The 27566-nt window shown below is 45.4% G+C and overlaps 1 protein-coding gene across 6 annotated transcripts; it reads right to left on the bottom strand.

The window, feature by feature from the left end:
* Nucleotides 1-521: 521 nt before the first annotated feature.
* Nucleotides 522-27566, bottom strand: plcxd1 (phosphatidylinositol specific phospholipase C X domain containing 1). 6 transcript variants are annotated; one of them, XM_033023297.1, is made up of 8 exons: nucleotides 25825-26054; nucleotides 23218-23307; nucleotides 18175-18304; nucleotides 9851-9984; nucleotides 8584-8712; nucleotides 7418-7579; nucleotides 4871-5051; nucleotides 522-761 (listed from the first exon to the last, which is right to left on the bottom strand). In XM_033023297.1, exons 2-8 carry the CDS (start codon nucleotides 23245-23247, stop codon nucleotides 529-531), a joined length of 999 nt encoding a protein of 332 aa, XP_032879188.1. In that variant the 5' UTR covers nucleotides 23248-23307; nucleotides 25825-26054; the 3' UTR covers nucleotides 522-528. The 6 variants fall into 6 exon arrangements, with proteins under 6 accessions (XP_032879188.1, XP_032879189.1, XP_032879192.1 ...); XM_033023298.1 differs by lacking the exons at nucleotides 23218-23307; nucleotides 25825-26054 and adding an exon at nucleotides 27403-27566 and having other exon boundaries at nucleotides 18175-18307; XM_033023301.1 differs by lacking the exons at nucleotides 23218-23307; nucleotides 25825-26054 and adding an exon at nucleotides 27403-27566.

Below are 27566 nucleotides of genomic sequence, written 5' to 3'. Positions count from 1 at the left end.
CGCATTCAGTGCCGGATTATCAACAGGTCTCAAAATGGGAGTTTAAACCCATAAACTGTAGACTTGGGGGGGGGTGACAACACTACATTTAAACCAAGCCAAAGATGAATCTTGGATAGACACGAAAAGCTGGAGTAACTCAGCGGGTCAGACAGCATCTCTGGAGAAAAGTAATAGGTAATGTTTCAGGTCGAGACCCTTCTTCAGACTGAGAGTCAAGGGAGAGGGAAACGAGAGATTTTGATTTTGATATGGAACAAATGAATGAAAGGTGTGCAAAAAGGTTAGCAAGTCTGTGTTAAAACGCGGTGGTGGAGTCGGAGAGCAGGAGGAATCACAGAGGGGGTGCAGCGAGAGAGGATGCTGTAGCACACTTGTCGGAGAGAGGAGGAGAACTTCTTCTAAGTAGGCATACCTTGAGGAGATTCAGCAGTGGAGCAGACAAAATGTTCGCAGAGGAGCAGACGAAATGGGACAGCAACCTCGAATTGTGATTTAAAAAAATATATATAAATACATCATTTCATTTTAAATCAGTTTTCTATTGAGGTCAAGTACAACAGGAACCAGGTAGCCAGCTCCGATAAAATCCCCTGCAATGATATTAAAACAGGGCTTTCCTGGCCCTACACACTGCTTCTTAATCCAGTCACACAAATATGGATAATTAGGAAATGTCAGTTTCTTCAAAGAACTGATAAGGTGAGTTGCAATGTACCACCAATCTTCGGTAAGGTTCATGCCAGCAACAAAGAAGCCATCTACATGGGGAAAAATAAAAAAATAACAGGTTAAAAAAATATATAATTATGAGAGATTACTGCCTAAAAAAATCATCCTCTGCTGGTAAAGCTAAACACATCATGTACTCCTGAAAGTGTCATGAAACTCCATGTTAAAAGCAATGGAATGAACATGCAACAAAGTACTACAATGTGGGCATATGGAATGATCTGCCACAGGAACCTGGAGGCAGGTATGATTGTGTTTAAAAGACATTTAGGCTGGTACATGGATAGGAAAGGTTTAGTGGGATACAAGCCAATACAGGCAAACAGGACCAGCACAGATAGAAATCTTAGTCAGTTGGGCCAAAGGGCCCGTTTCCACATTGAATTAAGGGCCACCTGTCCCACTGTACGAGTTTGCCTAAGAGCTCTCCCGAGTTTAAAAAAAAATCAAACTTGTGGTAAGTACGTGGAATGTACGTAGAGGGTACGTCGGAGCTCGGGACGTCTCTTAGCGGCTCGTAACGCTAACGGCAGGTACTCGGGAAACGCGGTAAGCTCGTGTTTTTTTTTCAGTACCGTGGAAAATGTCCACGAGAGCCCCGAGTACCTACGAACGGCTATTACCGTAATTCTCCGAGTTCAAATCAGGGGAAACTCGGGAGAACTCTTGAATTACCTCGTACAGTGGGACAGGCCCTTAACTCTACAACTCTAATGACTGCAGCATGAAAATCAAACCGCACCATTACAATTCAAACTAGAGGTGGCAGCTCTACATTTAACCATGTCAAAGTGAATCTTTATAGCTTTCTCAAAACCCGATTTAGTACTTTTTCAGGGGATGAAACCTACCGGTGCTGGCTCGAAGGGCCGAATGGCCTCCTCCTGCACCTATTTTCTATGGTGCAATGTACTGGCCCATCTAAAACTTAAGAAAAAATATATTCCTTTTTTTAATTTTTATTCAGTTGTTGGTCAGAGTCATGCATTACCAATGCAGACCCTTTGGCCCATCACGTTTGTACTGACTGCAAGCCCACTTCATTTACGCTACTCCCATTTTATTCTCCACGCATTTTCATCAACTCCGTCAGGACTCCATCATTTACCTACAGACTGGAGTGTGAAGACTGAACTTCCATCTCCTCAAGGATTGTGCTATAGACACTTCTACCGATGCTTGGATGTGTAGATGCATTGGCCACAGGTAGATTGGCATGGATCAGACCAAATAGGTTCATCTCTCATGTGGGGGGGGACACTCTCTAGCTGCTGCAGACCCTTGGTGCGGCCCCACTGTGGTGGGTTTGTTTTATGGAAGAGTTGTCTATGCTCAGTAATATTTGGCCTGTCCACATTAGTCCAGGGCAAAGTTGAATTTAGTTTAGTTTAGAGATACAGCTCGGAAACAGGCCCTTCGGCCCACCGGGTCCGCGCCGACCAACGATCGCACTAACATTAACACTATCCTACACACACAACACACTGGGGACAATTTTTACATTTACCAAGCCAATTAACCTACAAACCTGCACGTCTTTGGAGTGTGGGCGGAAACCAAAGAGATAGATAGATTCTTGATTAGTACAGGTTTCAGAGGTTATGGGGAGAAAACAGGAGAATGGGGTTAGGAGGGAGAGATAGATGAGCCATGATTGAATGGTGGTGTAGACTTGATGGGGCGAATATCCTAATTCTACTCCTATCACTTATGATCACTTAGTATAACCATTTACCAAAATAAACATAAAAGTATATACTGTATAATATAGATTACTTGTCATAGGAGCAGAGGAGCCATACGGCCCATCAAGTCTATCCGCCATTCCATCATGGCTGATCTATCATTCACCCCCCACCCCCCAACCCCATTCTTCTGGGTTTTGTCAAAATAGCAGAATTATTCACTTCACACCAACACATTACAAACTCTTTGAGATTGTCACACACTCCAAGCATTGCCTCATTACCAGGTTCTGACCAAAAGACGGACTTGAAACTCTAAAACCTTTGTTGCTCTTTCCACAAATGCTGCCTGACCTACTGAGTTAATCTCTTTGGTTTTCAGAGAAATGGCAGACTTTTGGTCAATAGACAATAGGTGCAGGAGCCCCTTCGAGCCAGCACTGCCATTCAATGTGATCATGGCTGATCATCCCCAATCAATACCCCATTCCTGCCTTCTCCCCATATCCCCTGCTATCTTTAAGAGCCCTATCTAGCTCTCTCTTGAAAGTATCCAGAGAACCGGCCTCCACCGCCCTCTGAGGCAGATAATTCCACAGACTCACAACTCTGTGAGAAAAAATGTTTCCTCGTCTCCTTTCTAAATGGATTATCCATTATTTTTAAACTGTGGCTTAAACTAGTCGGGATGTGAGGCTGGAAAAGCAGCCTCTCCTGCTCTTTCCTAGTCCATTAAATGTAGAAGCAGAATTAGGCCATTTGGCCCATTGAATCTGCTCCCCCATTCCATCTTAACCAACCTATCTGTCCCATCTCAACCCCAGTCTCCTGCATTCTCCCCGTAACCTTTGGCAAGAATTGGTTTTCGGGGTTTAGTGGGCATGGTGCATTGCACTTCCCTCACCCCCTGCAACTAATCACCCACTATGGAGGGCCTCAAGAGTAAAATATCTCAGCCAGCACATCTGACATTTCCAGATACGTGCAGATGAGAATCTAGACAGTGCCCTTTTGGAATGTTGCAGCAATCAATGCTGGTCGCTGCCTTCCAGTTTCTCCATACCCATCCATAAGGGAGATAGTGCCACACCAAACCTCCTGCATGTGTTCTCCACTCAGTTCGTCTAGAACTATCCGACCCCCCGGTTGCGAAATAAATTAACTCCCCCTCCCATTCCAACCCTGACCTTTCTGTCCTGGGCCTCCTCCACTGTCAGAGTGAGGCCCAAAGCAAATTGGAGGAACAGCAACTGATATTTCGCTTGTCAGCTTACAAACCAGCGGTGTGAATAATCATTTCTCAAACTTTAAGTAACTCTTGCTTTCCCTCTCTTTTTATTCCCGTCCCTCCCCCATCCCAGTTCTCCATCTGTCCTGATTAAATATTAGAAACATAGAAACATAGAAAATAGGTGCAGGAGGAGGCCATTCGGCCCTTCGAGCCAGCACCGCCATTCATTGTGATCATGGCTGATCGTCCCCAATCAATAACCCGTGCCTGCCTTCTCCCCATATCCCTTGACTCCACTAGCCCCTAGAGCTCTATCTAACTCTCTCTTCAATCCATCCAGTGACTTGGCCTCCACTGCCCTCTGTGGCAGGGAATTCCATAAATTCACACTGATAGAAGCTTCATTGTCACCTTTCCCTCATCTAACAATGTACCATTCTATATGTCCTTGAACATTGTCCACGTTGATCTGTGTTTTCACACCTTACCCTTCCATATCTCTATCTCAAAATAGAGAGAGTACAGAGGAGATTTACTAGAATGTTGCCTGGGTTTCAACAACTAGGTTACAGAGAAAGGTTGAATAAGTTAGGTCTTTATTCTCTGGAGCACAGAAGGTTAAGGGGGGGACTTGATAGAGGTCTTTAAAATGATGAGAGGGATAGACAGAGTTGATGTGGACAAGCTTTTCCCTTTGAGAATAGGGAAGATTCAAACAAGAGGACATGACTTCAGAATTAAGGGACAGAAGTTTAGGGGTAACATGAGGGGGAACTTCTTTACTCAGAGAGTGGTAGCGGTGTGGAATGAGCTTCCAGTGGAAGTGGTGGAGGCAGGTTCGTTGGTATCATTTAAAAATAAATTGGATAGGCATATGGATGAGAAGGGAATGGAGGGTTATGGTATGAGTGCAGGCAGGTGGGACTAAGGAAAAAAAGTTGTTCGGCACGGACTTGTAGGGCCGAGATGGCCTGTTTCCGTGCTGTAATTGTTATATGGTTATATGGTTATATGGTTATTTCTCCCTTTCTCCTGACTCAGTCTGAAGAAGGGTCTCAACCCAAAATGTCACCCATTCCTTCTCCCCAGAGATGCTGCCTGTCCTGCTGAGTTACTCCAGTATTTTGTGTCTATCTTCCGAGACCTATTCCTTGGCCATAGCCCATCATAGCCCACAAGACTGCCATGCTTTTCAATAGTAAAAGGCTCATGCTCTCAGTACCTGGTCGTCCAACCTGTTTCTGGGTTTCCAGATAGTGAACGAGTGACTTAGCATTGTATGTATCTGCCCACCAATACGGGATTCCAGGCCAAAGTTCCGGATAATCCTTTGCAATAAAGTAATCGTAAGATATGATGACTTGACGACCCAACTTCCACAGTTTCCGTAATGTTACTTGTTCCTGCAAAGTAAAGGAGGATGGCAGAAAAATATCCATGAATTCAACCATGAATTAAACATAGAAACATAGAAAATAGGTGCAGGAGTAGGCCATTCGGCCCTTCGAGCCTGCACCGCCATTCGATGTGATCATGGCTGATCATCCAACTCAGTATCCCATCCCTGCCTTCTCTCCATATCCCCTGATCCCTTTAGCCACAAGGGCCACATCTAATTCCCTCTTAAACATAGCCAATGAACTGGCCTCAACTACCTTCTGTGGCAGAGAATTCCACAGATTCAACACACATTGTGTAAAAAATTATTTTCTCATCTCGGTCCTAAAAGACTTCCCTCTTATCCTTAAACTGTGACTTCTTGTTCTGGACTTCCCCAACAATAATAATCTTCCTGCATCTAGCCTGTCCAACCCCTTAAGAATTTTGTAAGTTTCTATAAGATCCCCCCTCAATCTTCTAAATTCTAGCGAGCACAAGCCAGTCTTTCTTCATATGAAAGTCCTGCCATCCCAGGAATCAGTCTGGTGAACCTTCTCTGTACTCCCTCTATGGCAAGAATGTCTTTCCTCAGATTAGGAGACCAAAACTGTACGCAATACTCCAGGTGTGGTCTCACCAAGACCCTGTACAACTGCAGTAGAACCTCCCTGCTCCGGGTGGAACGGTGGCGCAGCAGTAAAGTTGTTGCCTTACAGCGCCAGAGACCCGGGTTCGATCCTGGCTACGGATGCTGTGGGGTCTGTACGGAGTTTGTACGTTCTCCCCGTGTCCTGCGTGGGTTTCCACCGAGAACTTTGGTTTCCTCCCACACTCCAAAGACGTGCAGGTTTGTAGGTTAATTGGCTTGGGAAAAATGTAAAAATTGTCCCATGTGTAGGATAGTGTTAGTGTGTAGTATATTGTCCCATGTGTAGTATATTGTTCGTTGTGGCCCTGTCCCACGGTGCAAGTTCATTCCAAGAGTTCTCCCGAGTTTGCCCTGATTCGAACTCGGAGATTTACGGTAATGGCCGCTCGTCGGTACTCGGGGCTCTCGTGGGCATTTTTCAACATGTTGAAAAATCTTCACGAGTCTTCCCGAGCTTACCTGCCGTTAGCGAGTCTTCCCGACTACCTGCCGTTAGCGTTACGAGCCGCTAAGAGATGTCCCCGAGCTCCGACGTACCCGCTACGTTCATTCTCCGTGTTTACCACGAGTTTGACTTTTTTTTTTAAACTCGGGAGAGCTCTTGGAATGAACTCGTACCGTGGGATTATAGTCGATGCACTCAGCGGGCCTGTTTCCACGCTGTATCTCTAAACTAAACATCACGATATGATCCAAGGAATGAAGCGATATGGATCACGTGCAGGCAGAGGACATTAGTTTAATTTGGCATCGTGTTCAGCGCAGACATGGTGGGCCGAAGGACCTGTTCCTCTTCTACATTTGATGATCCACAAAGAGATGTGAAGTAGAATTTACCCGTCTCAAGTGGCAGAACAACTTTCCCTTTCCCTGTCCCATACATTAGAAATTAAACATTTCATACACAGAGACATACAGCACGTAAACATTGGGTCCAACTTGCCCATGCTGACCAAGATGCCCATCTACGCTTGTCCCATCAGCCCACGTTTGACCCATATAGCTCTAAACCTTTCCTAGCCCATGTACCTGTCAGGTAACTTGTAAATGTTGCCATTGTACCTGCCTCAACTAGCTCCTCTTACAACTCGTTCCATAAACCCCGGGATGGCGGGACTGTCATCTGAGGGAAGTTTGGAGCGAGTGAGCTTGTAATCGACTGGAATTTAGAAGGATGAGAGGGCATCTTATAGAAACGTATAAAATTTTAAAAGGACTGGACAAGCTAGATGCAGGAAAAATGTTCCCAATGATGGGAGAGTCCAGAACCAGTCTAAGAATAAAGGGGAGGCCATTTAAAACTGAGATGAAAAAAACTTTTTCACCCAGAGAGTTGTGAAATTCTTTGCCACATAAGGCAGTGGAGACCAATTCACTGGATGGATTTAAGAGAGAGTTAGATAGAGCTCTAGGGGCTAGTGGAATCAAGGAATATGGGGCGAAGGCAGGCACGGGTTACAGATTGTGGATGATCAGCCATGATCACAATGAATGGCGGTGCAGGCTCGAAGGGCCAAATGGCCTCCTCCTGTACCTATTTTCTATGTTTCTATACCCACCACATTGTGTATGAAAAAAGTTGCCCCCCAGGTTCCTACTAAATCTTTCCCCTCTCACCTTAAACATATGCCCTCCGTTTCTTGGTTCCCTTCATTGGAATTCATGGCTTTTATAATTAATTAATTAATTCTAACTCACTCAAATACTCCAATCACTCATCACTCCAAGAGCATTACTTACAATAGAGGTCTTCAGGCAAAGCTTGGCCCCAAATGTGTTTGTTATTTTCTGAATTAACCGGTGATGCTGCAGTTCAGTCATCCCTTCCATGAATCTGCAGGCCAATATAACCACTTCCTTGGGATGGGTTTCCAACCACTCGCCAAACTCCTTAAAAGCATCCTTTAAAATATAATGAAGATATAGACACAAAACGCTGGAGTAACTCAAGGGGTCAGGCAGCATCCCCACAGAACATGAATCGGCAACATGTCGGGTCAGGACCATCTTCAGATCGATGGTTCTGGGAGCAGGAAGGAAATCCGAGAGAGGAGGGGGCAGAACAAGGCATTACCTGTAATAGATGAACACAGGCCAGGGAGTTATCTGATCGGCAGATTGTTGGGACATAGGCCAGGGATGAAGAGAGGTGGCAACCCAAAGGGATAAACAGGGTTATAAATTGTTAATCTTGGGGATAGAAAAGTTGTGAATTATATATCCATTGTAAATGGTATACGTGGAAGTGGGGGGGGGAGAGGAGAAACCGGTGGCAGGGTCGGACAGATTTAAGGGGATGGAGGGTTCTTGGGGGAGAAAGGAGAGGAGGTTTTAAAGAACCAAACTTATAGCAGAGCATTTAAGAAGGAACTGCAGATGCTGGAAAATCGAAGGTACACAAAAATGCCGGAGAAACTCAGCGGGTGCAGCAGCATCTATGGAGCGAAGGAAATAGGCGACGTTTCGGGCTGAAACCCTTATTGCAGTGCATGCTACTTTCTACGAAATAACTTCACATGGCAGAGCATAAAATGAGTGGTATTGGATTGCATGCCCATTACACTCATAATGTCTTGTATACAAGACAGACACAAAATGCTGGAGTAACTCAGCGGGACAGGAAACTGGTTTAAAATCGAAGATTGACGCAAAATGCTGGAGTATCTCAGCAGGACAGGCAATATAGCCTTGTATACAATTCCATTGCAACCAATCCGATACTAACCATTTCACATTACAGCCCTAAACAAACCTCCAGAATTCTCAAAATAATTTAATTTTAATAGTTAAGTTTTCCACTGCAAATATTGATATTATTATTCCAGAATACTTTATCATAAATATGGAGCATTTATCCAGGAATATACATTATGAATTTATATTTGTTGAAGATAGTTCAGGCTTACCTGAACAGTTACGGTTGTGTAGACCCCATGAATAAAGTATAAATGTTCAGTTGCATCATTTGGTTTGTGAGCAATCCTTAGATCAAAGAAGCGAACTCCCTCCTCCAGCTGCTGAGTTACGCCAGATTCCTACAGTATTAGAAATTATTCTAGTTTTAATCTTCCTCCTACTGTGCAACATAAAATTAAAGTCCTCACTTTGCCACAGTGACTCCACTTTATTGGCCCATAAAGTGCACTCACACATTGTAAAGGAAAATGTTATGAAAATATTGTTTTTAATTCTATATACGAACGGTTCGCACACATCCTGTAGGCAGTATACATAAAACATTCTACATCTAACTCAGAGTGCTGAAGACTCGTTGGTCGGTGGGACCGGGAACCCGCCCGAAGGCTCGTCCGACGGTGTAACGGGGAGACGTCGGGCGCGAGGAGTGGATGTAAAAGAGTGATCCGGGGTAACACCTCCGGTTCCTTCAAGGCCAGGAGGCATTACCACAGGAGTGGCCCTCAGGATACAAAGCCGGACAAGGAGAGGAGTCATAGAGTGACACAGTGTGGAAACAGGCCCTCTGCCCAACTTGCCCACACCGGCCAACATGTCCTAGCTACAGTGGTCCCACCTGCCTGCGTTTAGTCCATATCCCTCCAAACCAGTCCTATCCATGTACATGTCTAACTGTTTCCTAAATGTTGGGATAGTTCCAGCCTCAACTACCTCCTCTGGCAGCTTGTTCCATACACCCACCACCCTTTGTGTGAAATAGTTACCCCACAGATTAGAAATTAAATCTTTTCCCCTTCACCTTGAACCTATATCCTCTGGTCTTCGATTCCTCTACTCCAGGCAAGAGACTATGTGCATCCACCCGATCTATTCCTCTCATGATTTTATACACCTCTATAAGATCATCCCTCATCCTCCAGCGCTCCAAGGAATAGAGACCCATCCGACTCAACCTCTCCTATAGCTCAGACCCTCTAGTCCTGGCAACATCCTTGTAAAGGGAGGGGGACATCTAGTGGGCGGGCCGACCAGACTTTGATTAATGGCGCCAAAAACGGCTGCATCTGCATGCGTAATATATGCAAAAAAAATGTTTGCTGTGTTGTTGCATAGGTGATAAATAAAACACTGTTGAACTATTGAAGACAAGATTTTGTAGGACCATGCCCATCCTCTGCCTAACCATGGCACAGCCGAGATTGGAATTCTTAATACTCCAAATGCCATGCAAAGTAGGCTTCAAAAGGCAGAGCTTACCTGGGTTTTACACCATTTGTGTATCTCCGGACGCGTGATGCAGGGCATGACATGATCCAGATACTTTAAAATCTTCTCTGAAGGTTTGACAGGAGAACTTAAGTCTAAGCAGTAACTCATCGAGTCATGGCTTCCTACAAAGAAACAAGAACAGTTCTACTGACCATACTTTGAAGGACAAATTCACGCCAATCTATCGGGGGTGGCACAGCCGCACAGGTGGTAGAGTTGCTGCCTCACAGCGCCAGAGACGCGGGTTCGATCCTGACCTCGGGCACTATCCGTGTCGAATTTGCCCGTTGTCCCGGTGACCGTGTGGGATTTATTCTGGGTGCTCCGGTTTCCTCCCACATCCCAAAGATGCTTGGGTTTGTAGATTAATTGGACTGCAAATTGCCCCTAGTGCCTAGGGAGTGGATGGAAAAGTGGGATGTTACAGAACTAATGTGGACAGGTGATGGATGGTTGGTGTGAACTCGGCGAGCCAAAGGGCTGAGTTACTCCATCCTTTTGTGTCAATCTTCACTTCCTTCCTACACAGGCATGTTTCCACGCTGTATATTATAACTAATTACAACTAATCACAATTCTACCAATGTTTAACACACATCAACACAAAGAATAGCTTCTTAGAAACTGGATTCCCCACATATTGGGGCACTAAATGCAACACAAAATGCCGAATCATAAACCATTTTGGTGAGAGCAAGTTGGGCCAAATAGTCTGGTTCCATGCTGTATGATTCTATATGACTAAAGGGCCTGTCCCACTTGGCAATTTTTTAGGCAACTGCCGGCGACTGTCATAGTCGTAGCAGGTCGCCGAAAAACCGGCGGCAACCAACGACAGCGCCTACACAGGAGAAGACAAGCTACGCTTATTGGCATCAAACCCACTGTTGCCGAAATGTTTTCAACATGTTAAAAATTTAGCGGCGACCAGAAAGACGCTACGACTTTTCGCGTGACTGAGGAGACGACTCCCGGCGATCACCGGCCAACATGTGGTGACAAACTAGCCGCCTGTAGTTGCCTGAAAAAAAAAAATCGTCTAACTGCGACAGGCCCATAAGGCTCATGAAATTGAGACAGGATTTGAGGGCGGCACGGTGAAGCAGCGCCAGAGGCCCGGGTTCGATCCTGAAAAACCGGCGGCAACCAACGACAGCGCTACATCAGGAGAAGACAAGCTACGTTTATTGGCATCAAACCCACTGTTGCCGAAATTTTTTCAACAGGCAGGACTGGTGTTCATCTAAAATATATGTTCGCAGATGCAGTTTTGACACCCCCAAGATAGAATGGTTCCAAGAACGAGAGACTTCAGCTGCAAGATTAATATGCAGAAGCTGGGTTGTCCTCTATGACAGTCATTCTGTCCTCTATGAAGCAAAGAATATGGACTTGAAACCAGGGCGAGGTGTACAAGATCATGATAGGTTCTATGTACCATATCTAAACCTGTGGTGCCCTTCATCAAAGGCAAATTATCTGTTTCTCACCTGTTTCTGGACCAGATGACTTGAGGTTCAAGGGGTTTCAAAGTGATGGGCAAAAGACGCAAGGAGGATGTGAAGATTTTTTTTAATGCAGAGACTGCGGACAACTCTCATTCCGGAGGAGTCTTGGAAGCAGAATCAATTAGTGCTCTCAACCGGGAATTAGAAAGAATCACAAGGGAGGGAGAATAATTTGTTGAGCTGGGGAGAACAAGCAGGGGAATGGAACTGATGGAAGTGCTTTACAAAGAACTGCATGGGCTCAGTGTTTTGAAAGGCTTCCTTTAATGCTGCGAAGGTCCAATGATCTAGATCACTTGGAAGATAGACTCAAAATGCTGGAGTAACTCAGCGGATCCTATAGTGTAAGGAATATTCTTGACTTGCTACTGGTGACAAACCCCGGCTGTTTTTCTCCTGTAGTAACTGAAGCTGGCATATCTGATCATCTCAGAATGACTGTCGATGCTTCCCTACGACCAAATATTCAGAAGACCGAACGGCGACCGAACGGCGTAGGATGTATCTTTGGCACAAAGCTAATGTTCCCGACCTCCAGAAGGAGATGGATAACTTCTGCAAATCCTTCCTCGCTGCGCATGGTAACAGATCAGCTGAAGAAAACTGGTGCTGTTTCAAAGAGGCCATCAACTCAGCCCAGGAGTCTAATGTCCTGTCCCACTTAGGAAACCTGAACGGAAACCTCTGGAGACTTTGCGCCCCACCCAAGGTTTCCGTGCGGTTCCCAGAGGTTCCCGGAGGTTTTTGTCAGTCTCCCTACCTGCTTCCACTCCCAGCAACCTCCGGCAACCACCTGCAACCTCCGGGAACCGCACGGAAACCTTGGGTGGGGCGCAAAGTCTCCAGAGGTTTCCATTCAGGTTTCCTAAGTGGGACAGGGGCATAACGTTCCATCAAAATACAAACACTCTCCCTACAATCTACCCTGGATGAACAAGCCCTTAACGCGGTTCATCAGGAAGAAGAACGAAGCTTTCGATACTGCCAAATCTGAGGGTTCTTCTCGTCAGTGGCCTCGCTTTAAACAACTTTGTAAACAGGTTCAGAAAGAACCTCGCAAACCTGAACAACTCCACTTGTCGACCACCGTCTTTGACTCTCTTAAAACCAATGTTAAGATGTTTTGGTCTTTCATCAAGCAAACAAGACGTGATTCAAGTGGAATTGCAGCCCTTCAATTTAAAGGCAAATTAGCCAGCATCCACAAGAAAAAAGCAGAGGCACTTAGTAAACAATACCGGTCTACTTTCCCCAAAGAATACATCACTAACATCACCTCATCAGGACCTAGACAGGCACCAAGGATTTCTGATCTGCCCATCGCTACTGAGGGTATAATGAAACTTCTTAAGAATCTTGATGCAAACAATGGCCCGTGTCCAGGTGGCCTCTCTCCAAGGATACTTCAATTGTGTGCTGAACAAGTGGCACTCATTTTGCAAATCATCTTCTCCCAGAGTGTTCAGACAGGTGAACGACCTCGTGATTGGAGGTAAGACAACATCACTGCTTTATTTAAGAAAGGGAGTAGAACTGACTCTGCAAATTACTGTTCTTTTTACAATCCATGTTCTCGGGGTATCTAAATCCAAATTTTATTAGTTATTTATGTTATGACATCGGTTGGAAGCTGCATACCAAATCTCGTTGTGCTTATGTGCAATGACAATAAAATATATTATTATTATATTATTATTATTATTATTATTATAATTATAATTATAAGATCAACTTGGATTAAACTGTTCTGGCCAATTTTAGGCCGATCTCCAAGTTGCCATTTATCTCTAAAATCATGGAGAAAGTAGTTTATGCTCAGCTGAAACTCTTCCCGGATGAGCACAATATTCGGGAGGTTTTCCAGTCTGGATTCAAGGCTATGCATAGCACAGAGTCGGCTCTGCTAAGGGTTTTTAACGACATCCTCCTGGCAAACGACTCCGGTAATTATGTGGTTCTTGTCTTGCTGGACCTATCTGCCGCCTACGATACAGTCGACCATGGAATTTTAATTTCCCGATTACAGCGCCAAGTGGGCATTTGTGGCAGTGCCCTGGGATGGTTCAGGTCCTATCTGGCAGACAGAACCATGCGTGTAAGCCTTGCTGGCTTTGAATCCTCCTCCACTCCATTGGCATATGTGGTTCCACAGGGCTCAATTTTAGGGCCCCTGCTCTTCTCTTTATACCTACTTCCTCTGGGCTCAATTTTAAGAAGGCATGGCATCTCCTTTCACTTTTACGCAGATGATAGCCAGTTATATATGCCACTCAGGAAAGAAGACGACTATTCTCTAAAATCACTTCTGTCTTGTCTTGAGGACATTAAGTCCTGGATGGCCTTAAACTTTCTGGGACTTAATGAAAAAAAGACAGAGGTGATTTTGTTTGTCCCCAATGGCTGCCGTGAACCTCCCTTTGTTGACTTGGGTCCACTGGCATTGTCCGTAAAGCCAACAGTTTTAAACCTGGGTTTTAGGATGGACGGTGATTTTAAACTAGATAAACAAATAGGCGCGGTGGTTAAGTCCAGCTTCTTTCACCTAAGGAAGCTGGCAAAGGTGAAGCCCATCCTCGAGCGGCAGCATTTTGAAACAGTAATCCATGCCTTTATTACATCTAGGCTGGATTACTGTAACGCACTCTACTCTGGAGTCGCACGAGCTTCATTGGCTCGTCTCCAGCCGGTTCAAAATGCTGCCGCTCGCCTTTTAACCGGAACTCGAAAGAGGGAGCACATTACGCCAATTTTGGCCTCCCTTCACTGGCTCCCAGTGCACTTTCGAGTTCATTTTTAAATTCTTTTATTTGTTTTCAAATCGTTGAATGGGCTCGCCCCGCCTTACCTCTCTGAGCTGCTCCACCTATATGCTCCTGCCCGGTGCCTCAGGTCAGCTGATCAGCTGCTCCTTGAGGTACCATGGTCTAAGCAGAAGCTCAGAGGGGATAGAGCCTTTTCTGTTGCTGCTCCGGCACTCTGGAACACCTTGCCGCTGCACATCAGACAGGCCCCCTCACTGTCCATCTTCAAATCCTCCCTAAAAACTCATTTTTATTCTCTGGCTTTCGACACTGGCTGAGACATTGCTCCTGTTCTTAGTGCTTTTAATGTCTTTTAATTTTTACTGTTTTTTAGTCCTTCGTTTTACGGTTTTTTATGGTTTGTAATAACTTTTTGTCCATGAGTTCTCATGTACAGCACTTTGTGGCAACTGCGGTTGTTTAAAGTGCTTTATAAATAAAGTTATTATTATTATTATTATTATTATTGCCCCAGTGTGCTCCCGTTTTTCCCAACATCTCTCCACCTGCCATCAACCTTCACCCCCCACCCATTCAGTAATTCAGAAGAAAGGAGACTTGGAAGCCTTGCGCAAATTAAATTGTTCTGTCTTTATTTTTATTCTTTATTTTTACGGAGAGGAGAACAATCTGCGCATGCACGGTTTAAGATTTTTGTAAAAGCTGCCTACCCTGAGTAATTAGTCACGGCACGTCCCTGCTCCGGACATATGTTGGAGGCAGTTTCTAGTCATAATTACTTTGAGTTACTTTGTCTGGGGGTTCTATCGGTGGGGGCGCTGCAATGGCGGCAGCCCTGTCAGCAGCGCGTTAGTTTTTTCAACTTTAAAAAAAAAAAATTTGTATGTTTTACAGTATGTTTTTAATGTTTCTTTGTGTGTTTTGTGTGGGGGGTGGTGTGGGGGGGGTGAGGGGGAAACCGTTTCGGCCGCTTCCTCCATGGAGAGGCGACTTTTTCCAGGTCGCCTCCCCCGTGGCCTAACAGCAAGGATCGGCGCAGCCTTCCCCGGAGATGCGCCCGGGGCTTCAGCGTGGACTCTCGGCGTGGAGCGGGTGAGCCCTCGCTGGAGGGGAGCGCTCCGTTTCGCTGGCCCGGGGCAGCCGGCAGCCTGAAGCCACGCGCGGTCTGCAGAGCTCCAGCTGGCGCGGCGTCTACAGCCCGGGATCCCTCGTGGGGGACCCGGGGGAAGAAGAAGCCATCACTGCCGGCCCGCGGCCAACTTCTACCGCAGGCGCGGTGGCGACTTACCATCACCCCTGGAGGGGAGCTTCGACCGCCGGCCCTGCGGTCTACGGTGCTTCTGGCTGCGGCGCAGCGGGAACTTTAAACTTTAAATCTTCGACCGCCGGCCTGCGGCCTACACCAACTTAAAGCCGCGCTCTCCGGTGGGGAAGAGCCGATCCTGGACTTACCTGGACTTGTACCTTGTCCTTTTACCATCTGGACGCCCGCAGCAACGGCTGCGGAGGGTTGAGGTCCCGACCACGGGGGAAATGGAGGAGGACAGGCCAAATTGTGTGCCTTCCACCGCAGTGATGAATGCTGTGGTGGATGTTTATGTTAAATTTTGATTGTGTTTTTGTGTGTGTTCTTTATCATTGTACCGCTGCTGACATATTCATTTCACTTGCACTTTATGTGCAATGTGACAAATAAACCGTATTGTATTGTATTGTATTGTTGAAAACATGAAGTGGAACAAGCATGTGGAATGGGCAACAGCCAAAGCCAGCAGTGTCATCAGCTTTCTACGTCACAATCTGCAAAATGCACCCAAAGAAGTTAAGATCCAAACATATAAAAGCCTTGTATGTCCACATGTTGCATATTGCTGCTCCATGTGGGATCCTTTCACTCAAGGGAACATCAATAAGATCCAGGCGGTGCAAAACAGAGCAGCAAGGTTCATATCTAACAACTACACGTGGCAGAGCTCAGCATGATAAAGGACCTTTAACATCCGCCTTCATCGCAAGTTCATCAGACTGACAACAGTCCACAAGATCAAGAATACCACTATTGATATAAAGATGGAGGACCACATCCAGTGAACCCAAACACCCATAGGCATGTCAACCAGAAGCTACCAACCTGGAAATTATTTCATTCCGCACGGCGCTTCATTAGCACTCTCTAACTCATTTTTCTTCAAGACAGCAAGGGATTGGAATACCCAACCAGCCAGCATCAGCGATCGCCAAAACATCAACACATACACAGATGCAACTCCAAAAGCATCACCATCTCGACTAGCACCATCATAGTGCTGAGTGATGCTCTACCTAGAGCTTTTCAGCGTACTACATCCAGATCCAGAGGCAGCATCTTTGGAGAAAAGGAATAGGTGATATTTCGGGTCGGAACCCTTCTTCAGACTCGCTACCACAGACACGTGTCAGTCTGAAGAAGGGTCTCGAGCTGAAACGTCATCTATTACTTTTCTCCAAAGATGCTGCCTGACCCGTTGAGTTACTCCAGCATACAGTATAAGCCAGTAGTTCCTCCCTACACATTTATATTGTGAGCTCAAGCAATAAATTAACACTCGAAAACAAGAATCAATTCAGAACTGGTTTCTTATAATTCTCAGTTATTGCAAGAAACAAAAAATAATTCATATTACTTTGACCTGAGCTTCGAGAGAAAATATTGAACCAATGTTTACCAGAATCCTGCCTGGATTAGAACATAGAAGAGTAGAGCTCAGGAACAGGCCCTTCAGCCCACAGTAGAGCACAGGAATAGGCCCTTCAGCCCACTATGTCTGTGCCAACCATGATACCAAACTAATCTAAGGATTTGGAAGGTATTAGCTCCAAGGAGAGATTGGACATACGTGGATTGTTTTCTCGGGAACATGTTGAGGGGAGACCTGATAGAAGTATACAATATTATGAGGGGTGTAGTTAGGGCAGATAGTCCGAACCTTTCTCCCAGAATAGAAATGTTAAATACTAGAGGGCAGAGTTTGAAGTTGAGAGAGGCAAAGTTAAACAAGATGAGCAGGGCAAGTTTTTTTTTTCATTTAGAGGGTGGTTGGTGCCTGGAACGTGTGGCCGGGGTTGGTGGTGCAGGCTGAAATGATAGTGGCATTTAAGAAGCTTTTGGATGGGCAGATGGATATGCAGGGAAGGGAGGAATATGGGATCCGTAAAGACAAGCCCCTGTAATCAGGATCGAACCTGGGTCTCTGGTGCTGTAATGCAGCAACTCTGCCGCCGCTGCGCCACTGTGGCGCCCTTCATCGTCTTAAACGGCCACGGGATTTACCATCGCCCGCCGGGAGCTTTAACATCAGGAGCCCCAGTCGCCTCAACGCTGCAGTTGGACTGTTGGACCGCGGGAGAAGAACAAAGAGAAGAGATAAAGACTTTGCCTTCCATCACAGTGAGGAGGTGTTGATTTGTAATGTCATGACTGTAGGAATGAAATTTCGTTCAAACCTTGTCTGTTTGAATGACAATAAAAGGCATTCTATTCTTCTATCAATCACTCACTTTTTCTTTCTACAAATTTACAAAAGGCCTAAATGTATAACTTTGTATAAGGACAAGAGGAATTAGGAGCAGGAGAAGGCCACTCAGCCCCTCAAACCTGCCCCACCATTCCACATGATGCTGGTCAACCTGGCCCAGGTCACATCTCCTGCACCACAGCTTTGATTCTCTGATCTTTCCATATATTTTGCTAATTCTTATTTAAATGCGTACAACATTCTAGCCTCCACAGCCCTGTAGTGTGTAGAAGTCAAGAGATAATGTATTTAATACCTCGGTTGAGAACCTCCAAAGACGTACAGATTTGTAGGTTAATCGGCTTTGGTATAATTGTAAATTGGCTCTAATGTGTAAGATAGGGTTAGTGTGCGGAGATCGCTGGTCAGCGCAGACTCGGTGGGCCGAAGGGCCTGTTTCCGCGCTGTATCTCTAAACTAACCCAAACCTCTTCCCACACGATTCCCACGATCTACAAAACACAAGGTGCGGCAGTATCCACAGTTACCTGGGATAGCCAGGTTGCACAGAGACATGTCCCAGAGCTTCTCCGGCAGGTCCGACATCCAATGGGCAAACCGATTCTGGAGAAGACTCGGAAATGCTATCTGCTCCTTCCTCCTTGAATCTGCCATTTTCTGCAAAAAAATAAAATAAAAATCTTTGTGAACAAGTTGTTCTATTTGGAGACACAAGGAACTGCAGGTGCTAGAATCTTGAGCTAAAAACCAAAGTGCTGGAGGAACTCAGAAGGTCAATTTCCCACCGTGGAGGCGGCACAGGGGCGCAGTGGTAGAGTCATGGCTAAAATATTTACAGCATGTCAGCATCCATCACTCCCATGGCAGCACATTCCAGGCATTCCCTTAGTTTAAAAATATGCCTCGTAAATCTCCTTTAAACTTTCCCTGTCCCAATTTAATGTTCTGCCCTCCAGAATTTGACATTTTCCATTCTGGGAAAAAGGTTCTGACTATCTACCCTCTCTATGCCTCTCATAATGTTATATATTTCTATAGGGGAACATGGTGGCGCAGTGGTAAAGTTGCTGTTTTACAGCGCCAGAGAACCGGCTTCAATCCTGACCTGCGGGCGCTGTCTGTACGTTCATAAGTACGTTCTCCCTGTGACCGTGTGGGTTTACTCCGGGTGCTCCGGTTTCCTCCCACACTCCATAGATGTTCAGGTTAATTGGCTTCTGTAAATTGGACCTAGTGTGTAGGATAGTGCTAGTTGGGCCGAAGGGCCTGATTCCATGCTGTATCTCTAAACTAAATGATGCAGTGTCCTCCTGCACAGTGTTTTTTAGCTGGTTGGTTCCCCCCAACCCCTCCCCCCCCCCCCCCCCCCCCACAGCTTTAAAAGGACCATTCTCAAGTAAACAGGGGTCTGTCGAACAAGGGTTGGTTTCTCAAAACTCCTCAGATAGAAACTGATACTTAGATGCCAGCTGCCAATTCTTCCCCAATGAAACCACTTGAGCTCATCATGAACATTGCTGGCAAATGGTGCAGCTACGACAGTGGGTTCAGTTTACACTCTACGTTTCCCAATAACATGTTTTCACATCCAGCAAGCCCATTATGTTTGAAACAGTGCTAATCTTCTCTGATCTCTCGTGTGGAAATGGGAGACGTCAGCCTAAAGGGTGGTGCCAACGAGAGCGAAGGTGGACCCAGCTGGGGAGGAGGGTGGTGCCAAAACCTAAGGGGGCCCCGGCTTGGTGTGACGGCAGGCAGTAGATAGGACTGTTCGGTCAGCTTTTGTAACGTTGCTGACGCCAAAACTCAGCGACACTGGTCTACTGCCTTAGTGAATGAAGCCCGCTGTATGTAGCAATGTTACAAAATTTTGAGATTTTAAAAATCAAGTCTGCAATTTATCCCATCAGATAAAGCATAAAAATAAGTTTGATTTGACACCTAATTCACTTTCATATCTCAAGTATTTAAAAAGTTATGGCCATTTTCATACTGGGAAATGAGCATCTTGTTCCCTATTGATTTTCTATGGACATAACAAAAAAGCTGTGATCGTGAACAGTCAAAAGCCCATAACTTTCTTAAAAATTAAGAGAACTGAATGAAATTTTCAGTTATCATAGATTGAAGCATTCTGAAACAAATATAAAATTATCTTACTTGGATGACCTGAAATTAAAGCATATAATTAGTTAGTTACCTAATTGTAGCTAATTTCAGACTTCAATTACTAGATCTAAACATCTATCCATTTCTTAATAAATGATTAACATTTTTAAATAGCCTAAATGTCCAAATAATATTCACAAATAATTCACAATAAAACATGATTTTTAAATCTCATTTACATTAATTTATAGACCAAATGGAAGGAATTTAGTGTTCAATTGCTGTAAATTAAAGTCCATTTAAATCAGCTTTCCAGTGGGTTCCTGTGAACGCGCTGGTTTAGAACGTTCATATTGCGGTAGGTTTGTGCCTCAAATGCTGAGAAAAATACTGCGGGATATAATGGGCCCAAAATGAGCTTCTCACAATATTAAACTTTGTATAAAGGGATCTTTAGAAGCCCTTTTTAATGTAAAAATATACAGCCTACCTTCTGCTATTTGCTTTATGAGACCCTGCGGTTGCTGGTGTTCGCGGGTTTAGAGGTTGATTTTTAAACTACTATAACTATTATACGAGGCCTTTAAAACTAATAATAGCTTTTGCGACGGGGTCTTCCAGCGATTTTTCGTTAATAATTAACTAGGCTGAACATCTTCGATTTGAACAGCTTAGAGAAAATCGCGTTTTAAACCCGCCCCCCTCTAAACGGCGCCAACATCGCGCACACCCGCAGCGACAGATTTTCAGCGACGCTTCAGGTAGGCTTTGCAACATACCTACTGTATGGTTTTACCAGCATGAATACAAAACAAAGCACTACACTTGTACCTTGCTGTATGTGGCAATAAAGTATCGTTGTATCATTGAAGTAGCAATCACTTTGTGTCCAATGGCCGGCCACAAACTCCAAAGAGCATCAAGCTCCCCCTACCCGCTAAAGAATGTGCCTCAATCAATCAGGTTTATTCATCGCATACACAATAAAATGCAGTGAAATTCATTTTGCCAGCAGCGGTACAATCAAAAAAAAAGAACACACAATACACAATAAAAATTGAACACAAACATCCACCACAGCATTCTTCACTGTGGTGGAAGGCACAAAGTACAGCGAGTCCTCCTCCATTGTTCACCCGTGGTTGGGGCCATAAACGTACACAACATACAGTGTACAAGGTCAGTGGTCGGAGATACAGCATGGAAACATAGAAACATAGGAAATAGGTGCAGGAGTAGACCATTCGGCCCTTCGAGCCTGCACCGCCATTCAATATGATCATGGCTGATCATCCAACTCAGTATCCTGTACCTGCCTTCTCTCCATACCCCCTGATCCCTTTAGCCACAAGTCCCACATCTAACTCCCTCTTAAATATAGCCAATGAACTGGCCTCTACCACCCTCTGTGGCAGAGAATTCCACAGATTCACCACTCTCTGTGTAAAAAAATGTTTTTCTCATCTCAGTCCTAAAAGATTTCCCCTTTATCCTTAAACTGTGACCCCTTGTCCTGGACTTCCCCAACATCGGGAATAATCTTCCTGCATCTAGCCTGTCCAACCCCTTAAGAATTTTGTAAGTTTCTATAAGATGCCCCCTCAATCTTCACAAGCCATCACCCATTCACACTTGTTCCATGCGATCCCACTTTCTCATCAACCCCCGACACGGCAGGGAATCCCGCACAAACCCGCACGCCTTTGGAATGTGGGAGGAATCCAGAGCACCAGGAGGAAAATGAGGATAGGGAGAATGTGCAAACTCCACACAGACAGCACCCAAGGTCAGGATAGAACCTGGGTCCCTGGCGTTGTGAGGCAGCAGCTCTACCAGCTAACCCACTGTATATGCTTTCTGTGGCGTCTCGGTACGAAATCAACATCAAAGCGGGATGTACAGGAAGGAACTGCAGATGCTGGTTTACACCGAAGAAAGACACAAAATGCTGGGAGTAACTCAGCGGGACAGGCAGCATCTCTGGATAAAAGGAATGGGTGAGGTTTTGGGTCAAGACCAGTCTTCAGGCTGAACGATCATCGGATAGAGTCGGGGAACTTCTTCAAAGTAGGCATACCTTGAGGAGATTTCGCATTGCAGCAGTCAAAATGTGCAGCAAAGAACTACAAGGTCTACAAGAACTACAAGAACTATCAGCTCCATAGATGCTGGTGCACCCGCTGGGTTTCTCCAGCATTTTTGTGTACCTTCGATTTTCCAGCATCTGCAGTTCCTTCTTGAACAAAGAACTACAGCTGCTGGTTTGCACTGAAGATAGACATCGCTGATTTGTCAGGCCCACGTCCACAAGAATGATTTGTGGTCAAATTTAGCATTAACAGGAATGTACATTCAGGAAGTTGGACTGAAGTTGGATGAGGAAACACTTTTGACTTGAACAAACACTTGTTGAGCCTCAGCCCTGTCAAGCTTAGATAAACTTTGCAAGAGTTTCTATATCTGATTTATAAGATATCGTCAAGGGCGCGCAGCATCGTCAAGGACTGCTCTCACCCCAGCCACAGACCGTTTATCCTCCTCCCATCCGGGAGGCGCTACAGGTCTCTCCGTTGCCGGACCAGCAGGTCCAGGAACAGCTTCTTCTCTGCGGCTGTTACACTACTTAACGCTACACCTTGGTGACTGCCAGTCACCCCCCCCCCCACCCCCGGACACTCCTTCCCCCAGAAAAATTGCCCTACTGCTACTGTATGTACATATATATATTTTACTGTTCCATTATTCAATGTTCGCTCTTCAATTAGATGCTAACTGCATTTCGTTGTCTCTGTACTGTACACTGCACAATGACAATAAAGATTGAATCTGAATCTGAGAATATTTAAGAATAAGGTGTTGGTCATTTAGGACTGAGATGAGGAGAAACTTTTTCACCCAAAGAGTTGTGAATTTGTGGAATTCTCTGCCACAGAAGACAGTGGAGGCCAATTCACTGGATGTATTCAAAAGAGAGTTAGACTTTTTCCCACACAGAGAGTTGTGAGTCTGTGGAATCCTCTGCCTCAGAGGGTGGTGGAGGCCGGTTCTCTGGATACTTTCAAGAGAGAGCGCTAGATACGGCTCTCAAAGATAGCGGAGTCAGGGGATATGGGGAGAAGGCAGGAACGGGGTATGATCAGCCATGATCACGTTGAATGGCGGTGCTGGCTTGAAGGGACGAATGGCCGACTCTTGCACCTATTGTCTATTGGACAAACTGTATTTGAAGAAGGGTCTCTACCTGAAAAGTCACCCATTCCTTCTCTCCAGAGATTCCGCCTGTCCCGCTGAGTTACTCCAGCTTTGTGTGTCTATGAACTGTATTTGAACCCAGATGCCAGAAACATACACTCTGCGTGGCATATCTATGCATATTTTTGCATTCAGCCCCCCTCAAACGCGCAATGTCACCAAATGTTAAAAAGCAACAACTACAGATGATGGTTAATGGTGTCAAATACCTGGGAGCAACTTATCCATTTGTTCACCATGATGCATTATTTGCCAGGTTTTTAGTACGATTCATCCCACTGCATTTAGTTGCACATTAACTGCAGGCATAAGATGTAATGTAACGAGGTCATAATGATTTAAAAAACTTAAAACAAGAATTATGCAAATTAATTTGCTGAGAGGAGAGATTATTTTTACCCCAAGAAACAGGAAGTTTAGATCTTAAACCCAAATCCGATCAAGTTCAAACCCATCTATGTATGATTTGTGACAGAGGCATTTTACAGAAGTTTGTCCAAGAAATAAATAAATAAGTTGTACAATTTAGTTTAAAGATACAGCACGGAAACAGACCCTTCGGCTCACCGAGTCCACGCCGACCAACGATCCCCGCACACTAACACTATTCCACACACACTAGGGACATAGAAACATAGAAACTTAGAAAATAGGTGCAGGAGTAGGCCATTCGGCCCTTCGAGCCTGCACCACCATTCCATATGATCATGGCTGATCATCCAACTCAGTATCCTGTACCTGCCTTCTCTCCATACCCCCTGATCCCTTTAGCCACAAGGGCCACATCTAACTCCCTCTTAAATATAGCCAATGGACTGGCCTCAACTACCTTCTGTGGCAGAGAATTCCAGAGATTCACCACTCTGTGTGAAAAATGTTTTCCTCATCTCGGTCCTAAAAGATTTTCCCCTTATCCTTAAACTGTGATCCCTTGTTCTGGACTTCCCCAACATCGGGAACAATCTTCCTGCATCTAGCCTGTCCAACCCCTTAAGAATTTTGTAAGTTTCTATAAGATCCCCCCTCAATCTTCTAAATTGCAGCGAGTACAAACCGAGTCTATCCAGTCTTTCTTCATATGAAAGTCCTGACATCCCAGGAATCAGTCTGGTGAACCTTCTCTGTACTCCCTCTCTGGCAAGAATGTTTTTCCTCAGATTAGGAGACCAAAACTGTACGCAATACTCCAGGTGTGGTCTCACCAAGACCCTGTACAACTGCAGTAGAACCTCCCTGCTCCTATACTCAAATCCTTTTGCTATGAAACTCAATTTACAATTGTACCAAGACAATTAGCTTGCAAACCTGTACGTCTTTGGAGCGTGGGAGGAAACCGGAGCACTCGGAGAAAACTCACGCTAGTCACGGGAAGAGCGTACAAACTCCGTACAGACAGCAGTCATAGTCAGGAATCGAACCAGGGTCTCTGGCGCTGTAAGGCAGCAACTTGTCAGCTGCGCCACCGTGCCACCCCTACAGCACCCGTAGTCAGGATCGAACTCGGGTCTAAGGTGTTGTAAGGCAGCTACTCTACCATTGAGCCACTGCACCGCCCCGCTTACGCATAAAGTTGTTTCTTCACATTAAAGCACAAAAGACAAGCATAAAGTATCTAGCGAATGCTCAAATACAATACTTAAGAAGTTCTGTACAGTCTTCGAATGAGTCTTCCACTGAACCAAATTATGTTCAATTCAGCTCATCAATGAAACTTACCCAACTGAATCATCCTACCACAACTAGAGAGCAGTCCTGAACTACTTTCTATCTCATTGGTGACCCTCGCACTATCTTTGATCTTACTTTACTGGCTTTACCTTGCATCAAACGTTATTTATTCCCTTATCATGTATCTATACACTGCGAACAGCTCGATTGTAATCATGCATAGTCTTTCCGCTGACTGGTTAGCACGCAACAAAAGCTTTTCACTGTACCTCTTACCCCTGCCTCCACACGGTCTCTCTGCGCTGATACTAACCTGGTATGGTTGCAATGATTCCATTGCCCTACGCTGCCCAATGTCAGAGTCAGGCAACAAGGCAGGGAAGTTGCTGCAGCTGATATACTGTGGTGACCCCACCCTCTGTGACACCCCAGCTGCCTCTGATAGGAGGCAAGGAAGGAGGTGGAGCCTCGCCCCGTCACCCCCTGTCAAGGTTAGATAAACTTTGCAAGAGTTTCTATATCTGATAATATAAGAATATTTAAGAATAAGGGGTAGGCCATTTAGGACTGAGATGAAGAAAAAAATTTTCACCCAAAGAGTTGTGAATTTGTGGAATTCTCTGCCACAAAAGACAGTGGAGGCCAATTCACTGGATGTATTCAAGAGAGAGTTATATTTAGCTCTTATGGCTAACGGAATCAAGGGATATGAGGAGAAAGCAGGAACGGGGTACTGATTCTGGATGATCAGCCATGATCATATTGAATGGCTGTGCCAGCTCGAAGGGCCAAATCTATTTTCTTAGTCAGGATGGGAAGTCGGAAAAGTGGCCTCTACCACTCTTCCTTAGTCCATGAGACATAGGCGCAGAATTAGGCCATTCAGCCCATCGAGCCTATTCTACCATTCGATCATGGCTGATCTATTTCTGCCCTTCAACCCCATTCTCCTGCCTTCTCCCCATAACCTTGATGCCCAGGCTAATCAAGAATCTATCTCCTGTATCTATTTTCTATGTTTCTATGTACAGGGACATCTGAAGATTATTACAGTGCGCTAAATAATCATTTTTAATTCAAGAATTAAAACCATTGCACCTGATATATTATTAGAAACACTAAAATAAAGTTGAAAAACTAAAGCTTACTTGTTTCCAGTGCCCTTGAGGGATGCGGAAATGGATCTTTCACAAGCTCCTAATTCGGGGGATGCCCGGTACAATTGGGCCAAGCCAACGGAATGCATCAGGCCGAGTGAGGCAGCAACTCTATCGCTGCTGGAACTGCAAGAGAGCAGCTTTACTAGCTGCACCACTGTGCCACCAAATCGGAGAAACACCGACAACCAAAGTTGCTGGAAACACTCAGTGAGTCAGGCAGCACCTGTGGAAAGAGACATAGGAGTTAGTACTTCGTCAAAGGCTGTTTGTCACATATCAACATTTGGTAAATTAGCAAATTGGAGTCAAAGAAACATAGAAACATAGAAAATAGGTGCAGGAGATAGATTCTTGATTAGCCTGGGCATCAAAGGTTATGGGGAGAAGGTAGGAGAATGGGGTTGAAGGGGGGAAATAGATCAGCCATGGTGGAATAGGCTCGATGGGCCGAATGGCCTAATTCTGCGCGTATGTCTCATGGACTAAGGAAGAGTGGGAGAGGCCACTTTTCCGACCTCCCATCCCGACTTCGAGCCTTCCAGCCAGCACCGCCATTCATTGTGATCATGGCTGATCGTCCCCTATCAATAACCTGTGCCTGCCTTCTCCCCATATCCCTTGTATCCACTAGCCCCTAGGGCTCTATCTAACTCTCTCTTAAATCCATCCAGTGATTTGGCCTCCACTGCCCTCTGTGGCAGGGAATTCCACAAATTCACAACTCTCTGGGTGAAAATGTTCTTTCTCACCTCAGTCCTAAATGGCCTCCCCCTTTATTCTGTACTCCATACCGACACATAACAAACTATTTGCGATTGCCACACGCTCCAAGCACACTAGCCTCTTTGCTATGTTCTGACCGAGAGACTTCCAACTTGAAACACCTTCAACTCCTGTTTCTCTTTCCACGGATGCTGCCCGACCTGCTGGGTTGCTCTCTTTAGTTTTTCAGAGATATGGCAGAGTTTCAGTCGGGATGGGAGGCCGGAGAAGTGGCCCTATCCCACTCTTCCATACTCCATTAGACATAGGCGCAGATTTAGGCCATTCGGCCCATCGAGCATATTCCAACATTCGATCATGGCTGATCTATTTTCCCCCCCTTCAACCCCATTCTCCTGCCTTCTCCCCATAACCCTTGACGCCCAAGCTAATCAAGACCTACTTGCAACCTTATTACCAATCGCCTTTGTAAGTCGCTGCGAAACTATCCTTCATTTCGCCTTCCAGCGCTCATACAAATATATTTCATGTTGATTTCACTGGCAGTGATTAATCAGTGAAATCAGACACCGGGGCCGCATAAAGTAAACCCTCTAGTGTCCTTATTCATGCACGCAGAGAATACGCGGGGTACATCAGGCTGGTCGCCTCTAAAAGGAGTAAAACTGGGCAACTTGTCAAGACCTACTTGCAACCTTATTACCAATCACCAATTACCAACTAGCTGCAAACAGGATTCCTGGCATCAGCGGCCCCACAGACACAACATGACAACTGGAACCATTTTCTATGCGATGGATTTGTAAATAAACAAAGGTTGACAACGTGGAGAGGAAACGCTACCGTGTCTCCGGAACCCTGGTTGCGGCATCTCGGCTCCCCGGCACCAAGTCTATTTGTATCCCTCTCCCTCTCCCTCTCCCTGCCCACACTCGGCTTTCGCTGTCTGTGCGCAAGTCCAGATGGGCGGGTGCTTCGTGTTAGTACTTTCCGGACCCGCCTGGCTG

The sequence above is a fragment of the Amblyraja radiata genome, chromosome 6, assembly GCF_010909765.2.
Source record: "Amblyraja radiata isolate CabotCenter1 chromosome 6, sAmbRad1.1.pri, whole genome shotgun sequence".
Lineage (NCBI taxonomy): Eukaryota > Metazoa > Chordata > Chondrichthyes > Rajiformes > Rajidae > Amblyraja > Amblyraja radiata.
Note: the sequence above shows the minus strand (reverse complement) of the source record. Positions and strands in the feature narration are given on the sequence as shown.